Raw genomic sequence first — 20,113 nt, forward strand, 5'->3', positions numbered from 1 at the left:
GCAGATTCACTCTTCCCAGCGTGGTACAGGTCTACAATTTTGTCTCTGGTGTCCTTTGACAGCTCTTTGGTCTTGGCCATAGTGGAGTTTGGAGTGTGACTGACTGAGGTTGTGGACAGGTGTCCTTTATACCGATTATTTTAGTAGTCGATTAATCGATGAACTAGTTAGTTCGAATAATCTAGTAATCGGATAAGGAACATGAAAAATGAAAATACCTGAGCTGAGCCACAAACAGTGTAAAAAAAAATAAATAAGGATCTATGTATAACAAAAGAAAAAATGGCTAACTTACATAGCAAAATTCCGCTAGCTTAAATGCCATAAAATGCTAACGTCTTTTTTTTACAATGCTCCTAACAAATGGTTCAGACACATATTCCCACAAAAAACGGCTAAATATACCAATAAACTAAATTACAAATGCATTAAAAAACAAGAGCTCAAACAAAAACTAACCTTTGCGAAACTTTACAAGTTTACGTTGGTCTGAACAGGGAGCAGTTGGATTGAGTCATGTGAAATGAGGCAGACCAGAGTGTAGTGTATCCATCCGAATCAATAAAATCAAATGCAAACACTTTCAAAATAAACCATAACAACGCCACTTTAATTAAACGAATACTCGAAGCAACAAAATTTAATTCGAATATTTTTTTCTAATCCAATACTCGAGTTAATCGATTAATCGTTGCAGCACTAATACCGATAATGAGTTAAAGCAGGTGCCATTAATACAGGTAACGAGTGGAGCCTCGTTAGACCTCGTTAGAAGAAGTTAGACCTCTTTGACAGCCAGAAATTTGCTTGTTTGTAGGTCACCAAATACTTCTTTTCCACTCTAATTTGGAAATAAATTCTTTAAAAATCAAACAATTTGATTTTCTGTTTTTTTTCCCCACATTGTTTCTCATGGTTGAGGTTTACCCATGTTGACAATTACAGGCCTCACTAATCTTTTCAAGTAGGACAACTCAGACAATTGGTGGTTGACTAAAGACTTATTTGCCCCACTGTATATTACACATGTGCCAGACCTAAACTGTTTCCAATTATGACTTTGGGATTTGGTTAGAGGTCATCATATCTCCTTTTCTTCCTACCACACAGAGAACGAACCTTCCGTCTACGACCTGCAGTCCATCGGAGGAGCGCCGCCGGTTGGCGGTTTCATCTACAGAGGTTGCCAGTCCAGGCGATTATATGGCAGTTACGTGTTTGGAGATAAGCTCGGGTAAGGACGCATTCCTGTAAATCGTCTCTCGTCAGTTCGGTCCGTCAGACGACGCCAGGGTAAATACGAAGTTCCAACCGCGTTTGGTGGGGGGACGCGGGTATTGCGTTACTCCGGCCTGGCCAGTTCAGTGAAAATGGATATGGGACATCCTGCCATGCGCTGTTCACACTTCCTTTGGTTTGTAATTCATCCTCATTTGCTGATGTCAAAGAGTGACGCTTTAAGAGGCGAAAAGAAAGTCACTGACGAAGAGAAAATGAGTTAATTCGATGCCAGACCTCCCAGTTGAAACGGATTGGACGGATATCACCGACAATGGCAGCGTGTGATGAATTGCAGTGTCGTTTCGAGCTGTTAAATGCCGTTCTGCAATTCAATGTTAATGTTTTTTTGGCTCAGGAACCTGCGGATTCTCCAGAAGTCGTCGATAACACCATCGGCGGCGAGCGAGCAGTGGCAAGAGAAACCGCTTTGTTTGGGCTCGACCGGGTCCTGCGGCTCCACGTTAATCGGACACATACTGGGATTCGGAGAAGATGAACTGGGTAGGGCTGCAGTGATTAATTGACTAATAGTCAACTAACTGCCTATCAAATGAATCGACAACTATTTGAATAATTGATTGTTTCCCATGTTCACCTTCCTGTTTTCCCTTTTTCACCTAAGGAAACAGGGCTCTAATTGATGGCTTATGACTTTTTCATTCATCCAACTCCCAATTTCCCTTTTGCAGCTAAGGAATTGGGGCACAAACGAATGGGTTGTGACATTTTAACATGTTTTCCTCTCACTCATGCACATCCGTTTTCCCATTTCCACCTAAGGAATTTGGGCACTCATGATTTGTCACATTTTGTTTTGAATAATTGTTACTTTGATCCACGTCCCTGTTTTCCCATGAATTTGGGAACAAACTCATCGTAGGTGACATTTTGTTTTGATTTGTTTTTTACTCTCATGCACCCTCCTGTTTTCCCTTTTCCACCTAAGTAATCAGAGCACCAACTGATGGGTCTAGGGTTTTTTTCAGTCATCCACCCTCATTTTTTTGCCTTTTCCACAAAAGAAAATCGAAGCTCCAAGTGATGGCTTCTGAGCATTTTTTTTTTCCTCACATCCACCCTCCTGTTTTCCCTTTTCTACCTAAGGAATCAGAGCACCAACTGATGTTTTGTTTTCCATCAGTCATCGATCCTTTTCTTTTCTCTTTTCCACTGAAAACTCGAGGCTCCAAGTGATGGCTTGTGATTTTTATTTTCTCTCACATCGACCCTCCTGTTTTCACTTTTCCAACTAAGGAATTGGGCCACAAACTGATGGCTGTGGGATTTTTCTTAGTCATCCACACCGTTTTCCCTTTTCCACCTAAGGAGTTGGAGCAACATCTAATGGCTCAAGGTTGTTGTTTTTTTCAGTCATCCACTCTCCATTTTTCCCTTTTCCAACTAAGGAATCGGGCAAAAAAACTGATGGCTGTGGGAATTTTTTTCAGGCCACAAACTGATGGCTGTGGGAATTTTTTTCAGTCATTCAGCCAGTTTTCCCTTTTCCACCTAACGAATTCGAGTAACAACTAATAGCACTAGGTTTTTTTTCAGTAATTCATCCTCCTTTTTCCCCGTTTTCACTGAAGGAATCCAGGCTTCAACTGACATTGTCTTTTTCTTTTCATCCACCCTTTCTCTTTTCCCTTTATCGCCTAAGGAATCAGAGCACGAATTGATGGCTCTAGGCTTTGTTTTTTAGTCATCCACCCTCCTTTTTTCCCTTTTCCACTGAAGAAATCGGGGCTCCAAGTGATTACTTGTGAACATGTTTTCTTTTTTACTCACATCCACCCTCCTGTTTTCACTTTTCCAACTAAGGAATCCGGCAACAAACTGATGGCTATGGGATTTTTCCCTTTTCCGCCTAAAGAATTTAAGCAACAACTAATGGCTCTAGGTTTTTTTTTTAGTCATCCACCTTCTTTTTTCCCTTTTCCACCTAGAGCATTAAGGGGCCAACTAATGGCTTGTGAAATTTTGTCTTTTTTCCCCTTATTCACTCTCCTTTTTTCCCTTTTCCAGCTAAGGAATCAGAGCACCAACTGATGGTTTGTGAACATATTTTTCCCTTTTGCATCCTCCCACCAAGCTTCCTTGTTAACCCAAGGAATCTTGGTGCCAGCTGATGTCAGGGGGATTTTTTTCAGTCATCCACCCTCCTGTTTTCCCTTTTCCACCGAAGGCATTAAGGTGCCAACTAAGGTCTTCTGACCATTTGTCTTTTTTCCCCTCAGCCACCCTCCTGTTTTCCCTTTTCCATTTAAATAATTGAGGTGCCAACTTATGACTTGTGATATTTTGTATGTATTCCGCTCGTCCACGCTCCGTTTTTTTCCCTTTTCCAGCAAAGGAATCAGGGCACTAAGGCTTGTGACATGTCCAACCGCCAAACCCCCACCCCCATCCACCATCCTGTTTTCCTTTTTCCCGCCTAAGGGGTCAGGGCACTAACTGATGGATTGTAACAATAAATTAGTTTGGTCGAGTTTCAAATTTTTCCTTTTCGTAAAAAAATTGGAGCAATGCAAAGTTTGAGGGAGGCGTCCTCGACGTCACCGAACGTCACTTGTTGGCTTTCTATCGGAGGGACGGCCACCTTTTGAGGAAGTCCGGTTTTGACTTTCAGTCAGCAGGATATTAAATGCGTACTTCCTGCTGGATTAGATCTCATTTCCATAAAACAGCACTGCCATAATCCTAATAATAATTAGTGGGCCACCTACGCCGTCATGCTTTGCGCCTGTGTGTTGCCGTCAACTCGGGTGAAGCGAGGTGAGCGGCCTAATGTGATACAGAATATTATACCAGCTGCGGCCCACCAGTCACTAGCGGGATTAGAAACTGTCAGCTGCAGTGTTTCTGATTAAGTCAAACGCTCGCTCAACAACAGCCATCATAAACGTTTGACGGTCGCTCTCGCGCCAGCTGTCACGTTTTGATTCCCGCCCCACATGTTTACACTTTGTCCCCTTATGGAATTTTGCTGTTATTCATTAAATCATCCCCGCGCGTTTCCCGCTCGCTAGCGCTCGGCGTACCCGTAAAAACGCTTTTCATCTGAGCCTTTTGCCTTTGTTTTCAGGTGAAGGATACATACTGGCGAGCAGTAAAAGCATGGCACAGTCACACAGCGGGAAACTCTACAAGTTGGTGGACCCCAAAAGGTAGGCTTTTCATAACTCATTCCCTTCTACAGGGTTTAAGCAAGTCATTAAAAAGCATTAGAAGTCATTAATTTTGTCAAAATTCAGGCCTTAAAAAAGCATGAAAAAATATTAAACTAAAGGTTTGAGGCAATGTTGTTTTGGGTAGCCCTTTTAATTTTCGTCTTAGTCGTTTGTACGAAAATACTTACCGTATTGGCCTGAATATGGGACTGTGTTTTTTTGCATTGAAATAAGACTGAAAAAGAGGGGGTCATCTTATATAGACCCTACCCACGTGACGTCACAACTCCTTCCTCCTGACTGGTGCCGCCCAATTGTCCGTCAACACATCATGTTTCCCTGTTACGGCTACGTACATTCTTCCTATTTACGACGTGTTTTTCTGCTCGTTAACATTAATAATCAAAATGGTGAAGGCGTGTGTGGCGGTCGGTTGCAATAACAGAGAAGATAGACGGAGAGACTTGAAGTTCTACCGGATTCCGAGAGACCCGGAGAGAAGAGAGCGAGATGGGCTGCTGCAATTTGACGAGAAAACTGGGCTCCAAACGATTACCACAGATTATGTAGTAGTCATTTTATATCTGGTAAGATGCATTTAATATATATTTTGAGGGTTTTGGGCTGACAACCACAATTAAGATCATTGCTAGGCTAATCGCCGACAACATACATGTATGTAGTGAGAGTGCTATCGCTAAACCATATAAACATTAAAAGCCCTAACTCCATTGACAAACGACATGAAATACATTAGACTTGACAGTGGATGTTAGCAAGAACAAAAGATTTTGAATTGAAAATTTCCTAACTCACCTTTCCAAGCACAAGATAGATTCCTGCCGAATTTTCGTGGACGAGGACCTGTTTCACCCAACCAGCAACAAAGTATTTATAAGCCTCCAAGCTCTTAATGTTTTTCAAACTTTCGTGAGAATAGGCTGATTTTGTGTGGACGAGATAGTTGTACAGTTCAGGGTAGCTAGCAGATGTCAGGCAAATACGGTGGAGACATCGGGTCGAAAAACATCGATTTAGGCATCAAATATGGATCTGGCGAATGGATAAACTGAAGCTTTTCCACATAACGCCTTTTATGCAACGCATCAAGTGAGTTTACGGCATCCGAAAGCACCGGGTCTTCCATGAAATGCATTATAAATTGCTCGATCAATTGAGACCATTGATAATACAGACACAAAATGACGGACAAGTGGGCGGAACCATACAGAGAGCACGTGATTTTGTGACGTCGGTGGGTAGGGTCTATAGACCCTACTCACCGACGTCTCAGAATGACGTGTCGCTGTGTCCGGCCGCCATATTGTCCGTCTCTGTTTAGCCCTATTCTCAATGGTTTCAATTAGTCGTTCAGTTTATAGAGCAATTCATGGAAGCCCCAGTGCTTTCAGACGCGGTAAACTCATTGCGTTGCATAAAAGGCGTTATGTGGAAAAGCTTCAGTCTATCCATTCGCCAGATCCATATTTGATGCCTAAATCGATATTTTTCGACCCGCTGTCTTCGCCCTCTCTGCCTGACATCTGCTACCCTGATATCTACAACTATCTTTTCCACAGAAACTCGGCCTATTCTCACGAAACTTTGAAAAACATTAAGAGCAGCACTCTAAGCAACATTACCCTGTGTAATTTCTAAAATTGGCGACAATAAAAAAAAAAAAGTTGACTGTGATGGCCGACGCTTCAAGGATAGGTGGATATTGGACTATTTCTTCAATAAAACACGCAACAACTGTGTCTGCCTCATTTGCAAAGAGACAGTCGTTGTTTTCATGTGACATATTTATGTCACACTGCTGTTGCCATAGTGTGCACTTCCTGTGGGGGTGGTATTACAGTATAAAAAGGAATCTCTGTTATGTCTCTGTGACATATATGATGAGAAGCACACTGAGTAAAGAAGTGTTGTTCCATTCAAGTCTCGGCCTTACATGTACTTAGATCAGGGAAGTACATAACATAGTGGCGAGAGTGGTTGTGCCACAGTCATTGCGTGCTAAAATGCTTGCGCAACTGCATGCAGGTCACAGTGGTATTGTTAAAATGAAAGAAATGGCGAGAAGTTATTTTTGGTGGCCAGGATTAGATAAACAGATCGAAGAGATGGTAAAAAGTTGTTCATCTTGCCAGAAGATTCGCAACAATCCACCTGCAGCCCCACTTCATCCTTGGGATTTTCCTCAGGACCCTTGGCACCGCATTCATATTGACTTTGCGGGGCCTTTTGAAAATCGAATGTTTTTTGGTTGCTATCGATGCCCATAGTAGGTGGCCAGAGGTAGCTATCATGAAATCAACCACATCGGAAAAGGCAGTTGAGAAGTTAGGGGAGATGTTTAGTCGTTTCGGAGCCCCTGCACAACTCGTCTCAGACAGTGGCCCCCAATTTGTGTCAAAAGAAATGGTTGAATTCCTGCAAGCCAATGGGGTTCAACACATTAAGTCGGCTCCCTATCACCCGGCAACCAACGGCTTGGCAGAGAGGTTTGTGCAGACCCTCAAACATGCTCTCAAAGCATCACAAGGGCAAAGTACACTCCATCAGAGACTACACGAATTTCTCCTCAAATACCGAACATCTGTGCATGCAACTACCAAAGTATCGCCAGCGAGCCTCGTGTTTTCTCGAGAGATACGAACTGGCATGGATCTTCTGAAGCCACCAATGTGACGCGATAATAACAAGACACGCTGACATGTACAAAATGAGGGGCGGCTAGCTTGACTTCGTTTTAACGAGTGGAGGGTGGCTTGACCGCAGTTTCGCAAGAGCCCGAGTGCCGAAAGAGAACGCCACAAAGACGAGACTGTTGAAATTATGAATTAAAAAAATAATAAAGCAAATGTGACACACAGAAGGGCGTGCTAACATTTGTTTAAATATATTGTTCTATGTAAATCAGCCAAGGTAGCCCCCCGCATTTTTACCACACCAAATCTGGCCCCCTTTGCAAAAGGTTTGGACACACCTGTTTAACTGATGGTCCGTAGACGAGGCCAGCTTCTTTCACTTGGTACCAGCTAAATATTATTCAAAATGTAATGATAGTGGAAGAAATAAGCATCTTGAATTTGAAACTGTATGTTGTCGGCTATTAGCCTCGCAATGATCTTAATTAGGGCTGCAGCTGTCGAATATTTTAGTAGTCGAGTAATCGATGGACTCGTTACTTCGAATAATCAAGTAATCGGATAAGGAACATGAAAAATTAAAATACCTGAGCTGAGCCTCAAACGGTATGAATTTTTTAACAAATTGAGGATCTATGTACAACAAAAGAACAATTGGCTAACTTACATAGGAAAAAGTCCGCTATCTTAAATGCTATAAAATGCTAAAATATTTTTTTACTACGCTCTTAACAAATGGTTCAGACACATATTCCACAAAAACGGCTAAATATACCTATAAGCTAAATTATAAATGCATTAAAAAACATTACCTCAAACAAAAACTTGGCTTATGTTGGTCTTAACAAGGAGCAGTTGGATTCAGCCATGTGAAAAGAGGCAGATCAGAGGGCAGTGTACCCACCCTAATCAATAATACTAAATGCAAACACTTTCAAAATAAACCATTACAACGCCACTTTAATTAAACGAATACTCGAAGCAACAAAATTTAATTCGAATATTTTTTTCTAATCGAATACTCGAGTTATTCGATTATTCGTTGCAGCACTAATCTTAATTGTGGTTGTCAGCCCAAAACCCTCTAAATATATATTAAATGCATCTTACCAGATATAAAATGACTACTACATAATCCGTGGTAATCGTTTGGAGCCCAGTTTTCTCGTCGAATTGCAGCAGTCCATCTCGCTCTCCTCTCCGGGTCTCTCGGAATACGGTAGAACTTCAAGTCTCTCCGTCTATCTTCTCTGTTATTGCAACCACGGCCACACACGCCTTCACCATTTTGATTATTAATGTTAACGAGCAGAAAAACACGCCATAATAGGAGGAATTTACATAGCGGTAATGCATATACACGACAAGTAGACGGACAACATGGCGCGGAGGCGTGGTTGTGACGTCATGTGAGTAGGGTCTATTCGCGGTCTAGACATTATACCCATTCACGTTTAAGAGACGCTGGGACTGGAAGTAGTAGTAGCTGGTAGTACGAGGCGAGGCGGAGATGAGTGAGAAGCAAAACTTTGCGGTCGAATGTGAAGGCAGTCCGCTATTATTTTGTTTTCTTATTGTTGCCACAATAAAGTGGAGAGAGCCATCAACGACTCATCTCCTTCTTTCCCCTCAACGTTTTTAAATTATTATTTTATATGCACGAGAGCTGCCGGATCTGCCAAAATGAACATGAAGTCTGGTTATTATTTTTTTAAACAATGTCATCAGATAGACAAAGACGTAAAATTATGTGCAAATGCTTGCATCTTCAAATCATGAAAATAATAACAGCCTATATCTTACCAATCTTGTAATCTCGATGGGGCTTGTCTCCATTCCATGTCAGGTAGTCCAGGCACATTGTTTGCATCCTGATTAGCGTCTGGCTAATGCATGTTAGGTCCAACATAAAATTCCAACTCTTCCTCCAACTCTTCAAAAACTTGGATCTCCTCCCTTGCGCTCGATCTATCGCTTATATCGCTGTATGAATCATTGTTTGAAGGGCTTTGTATGGCGGCCGTATGTGTGGAGCGCTGCCATCGCTGTTCTCGGTGTGACGTATCACTTCCGGGTTCGTCTCCTTTCAGGCTCGAACTTCGGAAATGCGATTATTTTGTCAAATATACAACATCTAAATTATTTTTTTCATGCTTTATTTGTTGGACATTGTTTAATTACTTTAATTGTGACCCTATTTGGCATGTTATGAAATTACTTCACATTTCTGCCTTAAGACTAGTAAGTATTTTCATCCAAAAGACTAAGACGAAATTAAAAGGGCTGTCAAAAACAACACTGGTTGGTGATAACGCATACTCGTTCTTCTAAAGTACTGTATTCATCAGTAATATAAAGTATATGAGTGGAAATGTGTATATTTGATTGACAACGGCGTTGAAACACGATCATTCGCTGCATAACTTGTTTTAAAAAGATTATAGGGTCGGGATGAAACAGGTGCCCCCGGTGATTTTTTTTTCCCCCACTCTCAGCAAAATAAAACCCAGCGTCCGACCGTTCCGAAAATAACCCGGCGTACGCGTACGTTGCTTCGCCGTTAGCGATACGCGTCCGAATGCGACGTGCGCTCTCCGGTTACCGTTCCCAGGCAGTCATGTGATGAGATATGAGAGGCGGGTGATTGACGGCGTTTTATTGGGTACGCGTCCACGATGGCTCCTCTGCGTCTAATTCTGCCGCCGCGAAGATATTTAAGGCCGCGACCCGCCGCGCGCCCGTAGCTTGCATTGAAAAATGTGATAGCCGACACCACAAGTTGGCAGCGGGATGATCCGGTTGCAAATCGGTGGGATGTGTATGGGGGCGGTGCCGGAATTAAGAGGGGAACAACAATCTGGGATTATAAGGGAACATTAATAATAGTGATAATAGTAATGACACAAAACAAAACAAAATAATAATGTCATCACACATACTCCAAATTCATAAAAAATCTATTTTGAAGTGATCATTTCAATTCAATATTTTTGATCAATAAAATTTGGGTTGTTCCGATCATGTTTTTTTGCTCCGAATCTGATCCCGATCGCTTTAGTATGAGTATCTACCGATCCCGATATTTCCCGATCTGAATGCTTTTTTTTTTTTTTTTTTGCTCCCGATTCAATTCCAATCATTCCCGATCATTTTTCCCGATCATATACATTTTGGCAATGCATTAAGAAAAAAAATGAATACAACTCGGACGAATATGTACATTCAACATACAGTACATAAGTACTGTATTTGTTTATTATGACAATAAATCCTCAAGATGGCATTTACATTATTAACATTCTTTCTGTGAGAGGGATCCACGGATAGAAAGACTTGTAATTCTTAAAGGATAAATGTGACTTTGTATATTGTGACTAAATATTGCCATCTTGTGTATTTGTTGAGCTTTCAGTAAATGATACTGTAGCCATTTAACTGTTCTGCCCAAATGCATGATGGGAAGTGCAACCATGACTGTGCGTAGTGGCACCAATTGATTTATCTTCTCTGCGTTGGGAAGTAATATAGGGTGTTAAGGAAAAGATCAATCACTACTGTTCTTCCCCACATTGCTTCCTACGATATTTCTAATTGTTGAGAGAGGGATTTTAAGGCTTTAGCCAATTAAAAAGTGGCTACAAAGACTGCCAAAATTCACTCTACTCATTTTACGCTGCCTGTTAGCTCTATATGTAGGTAAAACGGCGCCATTATAGATTGAACGCGACAATGCGTGAGTGGGTCGTGCAGCGCATGCGATAATTGCATTAAATATTTTAACGTGATTCATTTTTTAAAAAATTAATTACCGCCGTTTACGCGATAAATTTGATAGCCCTAACTTAAGTCAAAACTAAAGACTCTGGATGAATGTAAGGCATTTTGTCTGTAACGTTAAATACAATTAGAAAACGATTTAATTAAAATATATGTATACATTAAAAAACGGCATGTCCGATATTTTTTTGCCGATTCCGATACTTTGAAAATGACGTGATCGGACGCGATCGATCGGGACATATTTAGTGATAATGGTAATAACACAAAACAAAACAAATAAGATAAAATAATAATGTAAACACACTCCAAATTCATTAAAAAATCTATTATGAAGTGAGCATTTCAATTCAATGTTTTTGATCAATGAAATCATTTGATATGAAGACATTTTGACTTAGATATGAAATTGTGATTATCATATTTTTAAGGAATCATTACTGTTGTACTTGTGTAAGTTTTAAAAAATGAATTAAATGATTTAAAACTATGAAATGAAATGGCTTTGCTCTGCTGGTCGGTAACTTTTTCCCTAATTCTCAGTAGAACTGACATATATAGCCGTCTTTGGAATTGACGGAAATTTAGGGCATTGTTATTGACGCTTTTAGTCGTTTTTCAAATTGACAACTTTAGACGCCATTGGAATTGACCGACATCACCATCTTTGGAATTGACGGATATTTAAGTCTTTGGCATTGAGGCATATTTCTGTAATACACACTGCCAATGGGAAAACCCATTGGCAGTGTATCAAATACTTGTTCTCCCCACTCTAAATCCTCTGGTTGTCCTACGTCTCTTACCGTTCTTGGGGGGTAATTTAGTTAGCTTTGTGTAGCGATAGCAAATGCTACTCAGTGACAGCCAACGAACACTTTTAAGTTTTTCATGATAACACATCCTAATCCTATGATTTATTTACACTTCCCCCTTACTAATGTTGTTTTTTTATATATATATAATAGAAACGGTAACAGTGGCAGTCAGATACCATTGTAATTCTTTTCAGGTCATTCATTGTCAGACAGAAGCAGTACGGCACAACGTTACGCTAAAAAAATAAGTTAAAAATATAAAAATGGCTTACCTCTTTGTCCTCTGATAGACCATGCCAACCCAACATAATGTTTACTGCATATGAAATGTGAATGGATTCACCGAGCTGGTGTTAAAAGTCCGCGCAAGTTGATTCGGTCTTCACATTTTTACCTCCGTAGTTTTTGGTTTCCGGAAACGTATGAAGACAACATCCTTCGTGTGTCGTAATGTCTAGAGTCGTTTCTACAAGTTCCAAAAAAACAACGCGTGATCGGCATGTTCGTTTTTGAAAGATTACCGGCGAAAAGTAGCACTAATTGCGTTGTGTCTATGCGAGAGCGGGTCTATAATGTCCCACTTCAGCTTTACTTCCGCTTTATGATGCGACATCACGGTCTAAAAATAGCCTGCGTGCGGTACGCCATTAGTATTACATTTGAGCCGTTATATCAGTCAAACATCTTCAATTATATGCAAATGTCTCATATTTCCGACACCAATAATAAACAAATACTTGGTCAAGTACTACAAGTCGACAACAAAAACAAGCCTCGCAAACAGACGGTCTCGCCCTGACTGTCAGCCATGTAAGAAAAATCCATTTTTTACACTGCCCGTAAAATGTTTTGACTTAGCGACACCCGCACGTGTTTTGTCCTTTAGCGTCTAAGTGAAAACAGCCAGAAGAAATGAAATATCTCCTGTTAAATGAAGAAAGACAGATGAAGTAGAAAAAGCAGAGCGGGAATCGCACTTGAAAAATGCGACGCAGCTGATCGGTCGCGGGTGACGACAGTGCCACCCAAGCGTCGGCGCAATTAATGACACCGCAGATGTTTGGAAAGCGAGGGGCTCGCGCCGTATTGATGTCTCTCGCGCGTTTCCAACAATTTTCTCGGGATCTTCTCGGAGTTTCTGACCTCAACCGCGGAGACGCCCGCTCGCTAAACGTCTGAGACGTAACGTGATGTGCGTTCGCCGGGGATACGGCGGTGCTTTGACATATGAGTTTCATTTGTTCGGCGACCGCAGCTGTAATTCAAAACAGGTCAAAACGCGTCATATAAGGCTGCAATGAACGATTATTTTAATCATCGATTAATGTGATGATTAATGAAACTCACTTGTACTTGTACTTTTACTCAAATATAAAAAAGTGAGTACCGTATTGGCCCGAATATACAGTGGGGCAAATAAGTATTTAGTCAACCACCAATTGTGCAAGTTCTCCTGCATGAAAAGATTAGAGAGGCCTGTAATTGTCAACATGGGTAAACCTCAACCATGAGAGACAGAATGTGGGGGAAAAAAAAAGGAAAATCAGTTTTAATTTTTAAAGAATTTATTTCCAAATTAGAGTGGAAAATATTAGGTCACCTACAAACAAGCAAGATTTCTGGCTGTCAGAGGTCTAACTTCTTCTAACAAGGTCTAACAAGGCTCCACTCGTTACCTGTATTAATGGCACCTGTTTTAGCTCATTATCGGTATAAAAGACACCTGTCCACAAGCTCAGTCAGTCACACTCCAAACTCCACTATGGCCAAGACCAAAGAGCTGTCGAAGGACACCAGAAACAAGATTGTAGACCTGCACCAGACTGGAAAGACTGAATCTGCAATAGGTAAAACGCTTGGTGTAAAGAAATCAACTGTGGGAGCAATTATTAAAAAATGGAAGACATACAAGACCACTGATAATCTCTCTCGATCTGGGGCTCCATGCAAGATCTCACCCCGTGGCGTCAAAATGATAACAAAAACGGTGAGCAAAAATCCCCGAACCACACGGGGGGACCTAGTGAATGACCTACAGAGAGCTGGGACCACAGTAACAAAGGCTACTATCAGTAACACAATGCGCTGCCAGGGACTCAAATCCCGCACTGCCAGACGTGTCCCCCTGCTGAAGAAAGTACACGTCCAGGCCCGTCTGCAGTTCGCTAGAGAGCATTTGGATGATCCAGAAGAGGACTAGGAGAATGTGTTATGGTCAGATGAAACCAAAATAGAACTTTTTGGTAGAAACACAGGTTCTCGTGTTTGGAGGAGAAAGAATACTGAATTGCATCCGAAGAACACCGTACCCACTGTGAAGCATGGGGGTGGAAATATCATGCTTCTGGGCTGTGTTTCTGCAAAGGGACCAGGACGACTGATCTGTGTACAGGAAAGAATTAATGGGGCCATGTATCGAGAGATTTTGAGTGAAAATCTCCTTCCATCAGCAAGGGCATTGAAGATGAGACGTGGCTGGGTCTTTCGCCGTGATCCCAAACACACAGCCAGGGCAACAAAGGAGTGGTTTCGTAAGAAGCATTTCAAGGTCCTGGAGTGGCCTAGCCAGTCTCCAGATCTGAACCCCATAAGAAAATCCGTGGAGGGAGTTGAAAGTCCGGATTGCCTAACGACAGCCCCAAAAAATCACTGCTCTAGAGGAGATCTGCACGGAGGAATGGGCCAAAATACCAGCAACAGTGTGTGAAAAGCTTGTGGAGAGTTACGGAAAACGTTTGGCCTCTGTTATTGGCAACAAAGGGTACATAACAAAGTATTGAGACGAACTTTTGGTATTGACCAAATACGTATTTTCCATTCTAATTTGGAAATAAATTGTTTAAAAATCAAACAATGTGATTTTCTGTTTTTTTTCCCCCACATTCTGTCTCTCATGGTTGAGGTTTACCCATTTTGACAATTACAGGCCTCTCTAATATTTTCAAGTGGGAGAACTTTCACAATTAGTGGTTGACTAAACACTTATTTGCCCCACACTATGTCATTGGAATTGACGGATATTTCTGTCACAGTAATTAATAGATACATAGGTCTTTGGAATTGATGGTTATAACCGTTTTCAGAATTGACACCTGTGGACGCTTATAGCAGTTTTTCGAATTGACAACTGTTTTACGTCCATATCTATAAAGAATTCGGGGATTTAAGCATGTATTCACAAGATTTTTCACCAGGAAAGCTCTGTTTACATATGGTGGCCGCTACATTGACTAACAGACTAGCGTTGTACTTAGACATATTTACGTAAAATCAATGCTAACCGCACGTTTTTTTCCCCCTTTTTACCAAGAATCAAGACTGTTTTGCGTCCATATCTATAAAGAATTCAGGGATTTAAGCATTTATTCACAAGAATTTTCAACGTAAACAGCTCTGTTTACAAATGGTGGCCGCTACATTGACTGATAGACAAGCAACGTACTTCGACATATTTACGTAAAATAAATGCTAACTGCCTTTTTTTTTTTTTTTTTTTGCTCTTTTAACAAAGAATCGAGACTGTTTTACGTTCATATCTATAAAGAATTCAGGGATTTAAGCATTTATTCACAAGAATTTTCAACGTAAACAACTCTGTTTACATATGGCGGCCGCTACATTGACTAACAGACTAGCATCGTACTTTGCCATATTTACGTAAAATTAAAATCGCGTTTTTTTTTTTTCTTTTCTCTTTTAACCAAGAATCGAGACTGTTTTGCGTCCATATCTATAAAGTATTCAGAGATCTAACCATTTATTCACAAGAATTTTTACCGGAAAAGCTTTGTGTACATATGGCGGCTGCTACATTGACTGACAGACTAGCATCGTACTTTGACATATTTACGTAAAAGAAATGCTAACTGCACGTTTTTTTTTTTTTTTTTTTGCTTTTAACCAAGAATTGAGACTGTGATTGACACTTATAGCAGTTTTTCCAATTGACAACTGTAGACGTCATTGCAGTTGACGGATATTTCTGTTTTTGGAATTGACGGATATTTCTGTCATAGTAACTGACCGATATTTAGGCCTTTGGAATTGACCCGTATAGCCGTTTTTCGAATTGACAACTGTCATTGGAATTGATGGACATTTCTGTCTTTGGAATTGACAGACATCGCAGTCTTTGGAATGAACAGATATAGCGGTTTTTGGAATTGACAAACGTCAGTCCTCACATTTTCAGCTAATATTTTTGGCTAAATTCCAATCGTTTTATCCTTATCTGACCCTGTTTGAAAAATAACGACTGTATTTTCATCAAATTTGAACTATTTTTCTGCTACATGTGCAACTTTTCTGAAGATAATGTTATAAAATGATGACTTCCTCACTCAAATTCTTACTTTCATCCCAATAAGCTTCACTTTACTGTCATAAAGTTTTAAGGATTGCATAATAATTTTCCCCATTAAAGTATGACGAAAAAACCTTGACTTATTTTAGGGAACATTAGAATCTTACTGTTGTAGTACAGTGATGTCATTTTTTTCTGATGTTGTTTGGGAAGAAGACGAGGGGAGCTGTTAGGTAGGGCGCTAAAGGCCCTACAGGGAAACATTAGCTATAAAATCCCTCAGCAGTGTTTGTGTAAACATGTCTCGGCCAGATGACTTCATCTGGAGGTATTTGTTTGTCAGTGGAAGTGCGCCTCTGATAATAAATAGGCCACCATGGATTGGAAACTGCGGAATGTCAAACCAAAGGAGGCAAACAGCAATTCTGGTGGCGGTCGATGGTTCTGCAGCGTCACTGAAGATGAAGTGATACTGTTATTATTGCGTTTTTTTAGACCAATAAATCAGATATTCAGGGTTTGTACAGCTCCTTGAAAATGCTTGGATTTTACTGTCCTTTTTTTTTTTTTTTCTAAAGTGATCCTCTACCTTAAATACAGTGCCTTGCAAAAGTATTCGGCCCCCTTGAATCTTGCAACCTTTCACCACATTTCAGGCTTCAAAAATAAAGATATGAAATTGAATTTTTTTGTCAAGAATCAACAACAAGTGGGACACAATCGTGAAGTGGAACAACATTTATTGGATAATTTAAACTTTTTTAACAAATAAAAAACTGAAAAGTGAGGCGTGCAATATTATTCGGCCCCTTTACTTTCAGTGCAGCAAACTCACTCCAGAAGTTCAGTGAGGATCTCTGAATGATCCAATGTTGTCCTAAATGACAGACGATTATAGATAGAATCCACCTGTGTGTAATCAAGTCTCTGTGATAGTCTCAGGGTTCTGTTTATAGTGCAGAGAGCATTATGAAAACCAAGGAACACACCAGGCAGGTCCGAGATACTGTTGTGGAGAAGTTTAAAGCCGGATTTGGATACAAAAAGATTTCCCAAGCTTTAAACATCTCAAGGAGCACTGTGCAAGCCATCATATTGAAATGGAAGGAGCATCAGACCACTGCAAATCTACCAAGACCCGGCCGTCCTTCCAAACTTTCTTGTCAAACAAGGAGAAAACTGATCAGAGATGCAGCCAAGAGGCCCATGATCACTCTGGATGAACTGCAGAGATCTACAGCTGAGGTGGGAGAGTCTGTCCACAGGACAACAATCAGTCGTACACTGCACAAATCTGGCCTTTATGGAAGAGTGGCAAGAAGAAAGCCATTTCTCAAAGATACCCATAAAAAGTCTCGTTTAAAGTTTGCCACAAGCCACCTGGGAGACACACCAAACATGTGGAAGAAGGTGCTCTGGTCAGATGAAACCAAAATTGAACTTTCTGGCCACAATGCAAGACGATATGTTTGGCGTAAAAGCAACACAGCTCATCACCCTGAACACACCATCCCCACTGTCAAACATGGTGGTGGCAGCATCATGGTTTGGACCTGCTTTTCTTCAGCAGGGACAGGGAAGATGGTTAAAATTGACGGTAAGATGGATGCAGCCAAATACAGGAACATTCTGGAAGAAAACCTGTTGGTATCTGCACAAGACCTGAGACTGGGACGGAGATTTATCTTCCAACAGGACAATGATCTAAAACATAAAGCCAAATCTACAATGGAATGGTTCAAAAATAAACGTATCCAGGTGTTAGAATGGCCAAGTCAAAGTCCAGACCTGAATCCAATCGAGAATCTGTGGAAAGAGCTGAAGACTGCTGTTCACAAACACTCTCCATCCAACCTCACTGAGCTCGAGCTGTTTTGCAAGGAAGAATGGGCAAGAATGTCAGTCTCTCGATGTGCAAAACTGATAGAAACATACCCCAAGCGACTTGCAGCTGTAATTGGAGCAAAAGGTGGCGCTACAAAGTATTAACGCAAGGGGGCCGAATAATATTACACGCCCCACTTTTCAGTTTTTTATTTGTTAAAAAAGTGTAAATTATCCAATAAATTTTGTTCCACTTCACGCTTGTGTCCCACTTGTTGTTGATTCTTGATAAAAAATTAAAATTTTAAATCTTTGTTTGAAGCCTGAAATGTGGCGAAAGCTTGCAAGGTTCAAAGGGGCCGAATACTTTAGCAAGGCACTGGAAATATATCTATTGGTAGCACGACGCACAGCCACTTCCCATCATGGTTCCACTTCCCATCATGCATTGGGGCATGGCTGCAGTATCATTTTCTGAAAGCTCAACAAATACACTAGATGGCAATATTTAGTCACAATATACAAAGTCACAAGTCTTTCTTTCCGTGGATCCCTCTCACAGAGAGAATGTTAATAATGTAAATGCCATCTTGAGGATTTACTGTCATAATAAACAAATACAGTACTTATGTACTGTATGCTGAATTTACAGTATATATTCGTCCGAGTTTTATTCATTTTTTTCGTAATGCATTGCCAAAATGTATATGATCGGAAAAAACATCGGGAACGATTGGAATTGAATCGGGAGCAAAAAAAGCAATCGGATCGGGAAATATCGGGATCGGCAGATACTCAAACTAAAACGATGAGCTCGGGAGCAAAAAAAACATGATCGGAACAACCCTGATTTTAAGTGTTTATTTCTTTTTCTTAAAAGCAAAATAAAGGCAGTTTAAAAAAAAAAAAAAAAAATTGCAAACCGAACCGAAACCGTGATCCCAAGACCAAGGTTCAAACCGAACGGTGGGCTAACTGAACCGTTTCACCCCTAGTGACTACCCACCTGTGTTGACCACGCTAGATGTCCAATCCAGTCCAAATGAATTGGATGTCTAGCGCCCTCAAGTGAGCTAACGTAGACTTCACTCTAATACAGGGTGACCCAAAAAAAATGGGCCCCAACTCTAATTAGGCCCAGTTTCTTAGTGTTTTGTCCGAATGAAATGAAACTTTGGTCATAACTAGTTTATTACATTCAAAACATCACATCAAAACACTAGGGTCTTTGGCCTTTTTTTCTCCGTTCTACAGCATATGTTCTAGATGGCCTCCATTTAGCTCCATGCATTTCTTGAGGCGCAGCACGAAGTTGTCCATGACGTTCTTACAGACTGAATTGGTAACGGCTCTCATCTCCTCCCTGATGGCTTTCTTGAGTTCCGTGATGGTTCTGGGTTTCCCTGCGTAGACTCTGTCTTTAAGATAGCCCCAGAGAAAAAAATCTGGGGGGCTTAGGTCCGGGCTATGGGGTGCCCACTCAAAATCAGTCTTGAGACTGATCACTCGGCCTCCGAAGTTCTCTTTCAGCCAATCTCGGGACAGGTTTGAGGTGTGAGAACTTGCTCCGTCTTGCTGGAACCAGAACTTGCTCATGAGCGACGGGTAGATGGTCTGGAGCTCATTCTTGAAGGTTTTGAGGACCTCCACATACCGCTCCTTGGTGACTGTCACTGCTGCGCCAGATTCTTCGATGAAGATTGGTCCAATGATGCCTCTGGCCGAGATTGAAGCCCACACCGTGCACTTAGGAGAGTGCAGGGGCTTGGTGGCTACTTCATTAGATGAAGCCCACTTCCATCTTGATGGAAAGGCGAACTCCAAGACAAATGTCTTCTGGGGGTCCTCCAGACCCAATGAAGTAGCGCCTTAAGAAATGCATGGAGCTAAATGGAGGCCATCTAGAACATATGCTGTAGAACGGAGAAAAAAAGGCCAAAGACCCTAGTGTTTTGATGTGATGTTTTGAATATAATAAACTAGTTATGACCAAAGTTTCATTTCATTCGGACAAAACACTAAGAAACGGGGCCTAATTAGAGTTGGGGCCCGTTTTTTTGGGGTCACCCTGTACTAACAACTTGTTGGGTTTTTGGGGGGTTGGGGGGCTGGGGCAGTGACACCTTTTTTTGTTTTTAAACGATATAACGATTCTTGGTTGGAGCATGTCGATAACTTTTTGGGCTTTGTGATATAGCAACCTTTCGATATACAGTGGTACCTCTACATACGATCGCTTCGACACACGAACTTTTCGACATCCGATGTAAAATTTGACTCGCCATT

At 41.1% G+C, this 20,113-nt stretch overlaps 1 protein-coding gene across 1 annotated transcript in view; it reads left to right on the forward strand.

Moving 5' to 3' along the window:
* hhip (hedgehog interacting protein) overlaps positions 1-20,113 on the forward strand; it is a 102,597-nt gene that overhangs the window by 68,274 nt on the left and 14,210 nt on the right. The window contains exons 9-11 of the mRNA XM_057844074.1: positions 1,111-1,234; positions 1,637-1,782; positions 4,367-4,448. Coding sequence (XP_057700057.1) covers positions 1,111-1,234; positions 1,637-1,782; positions 4,367-4,448 — 352 coding nt within the window. The remainder of the gene's footprint in view (positions 1-1,110; positions 1,235-1,636; positions 1,783-4,366; positions 4,449-20,113) is intronic.

The sequence above is a fragment of the Corythoichthys intestinalis genome, chromosome 8 (genome assembly GCF_030265065.1).
Source record: "Corythoichthys intestinalis isolate RoL2023-P3 chromosome 8, ASM3026506v1, whole genome shotgun sequence".
Taxonomy (NCBI): domain Eukaryota; kingdom Metazoa; phylum Chordata; class Actinopteri; order Syngnathiformes; family Syngnathidae; genus Corythoichthys; species Corythoichthys intestinalis.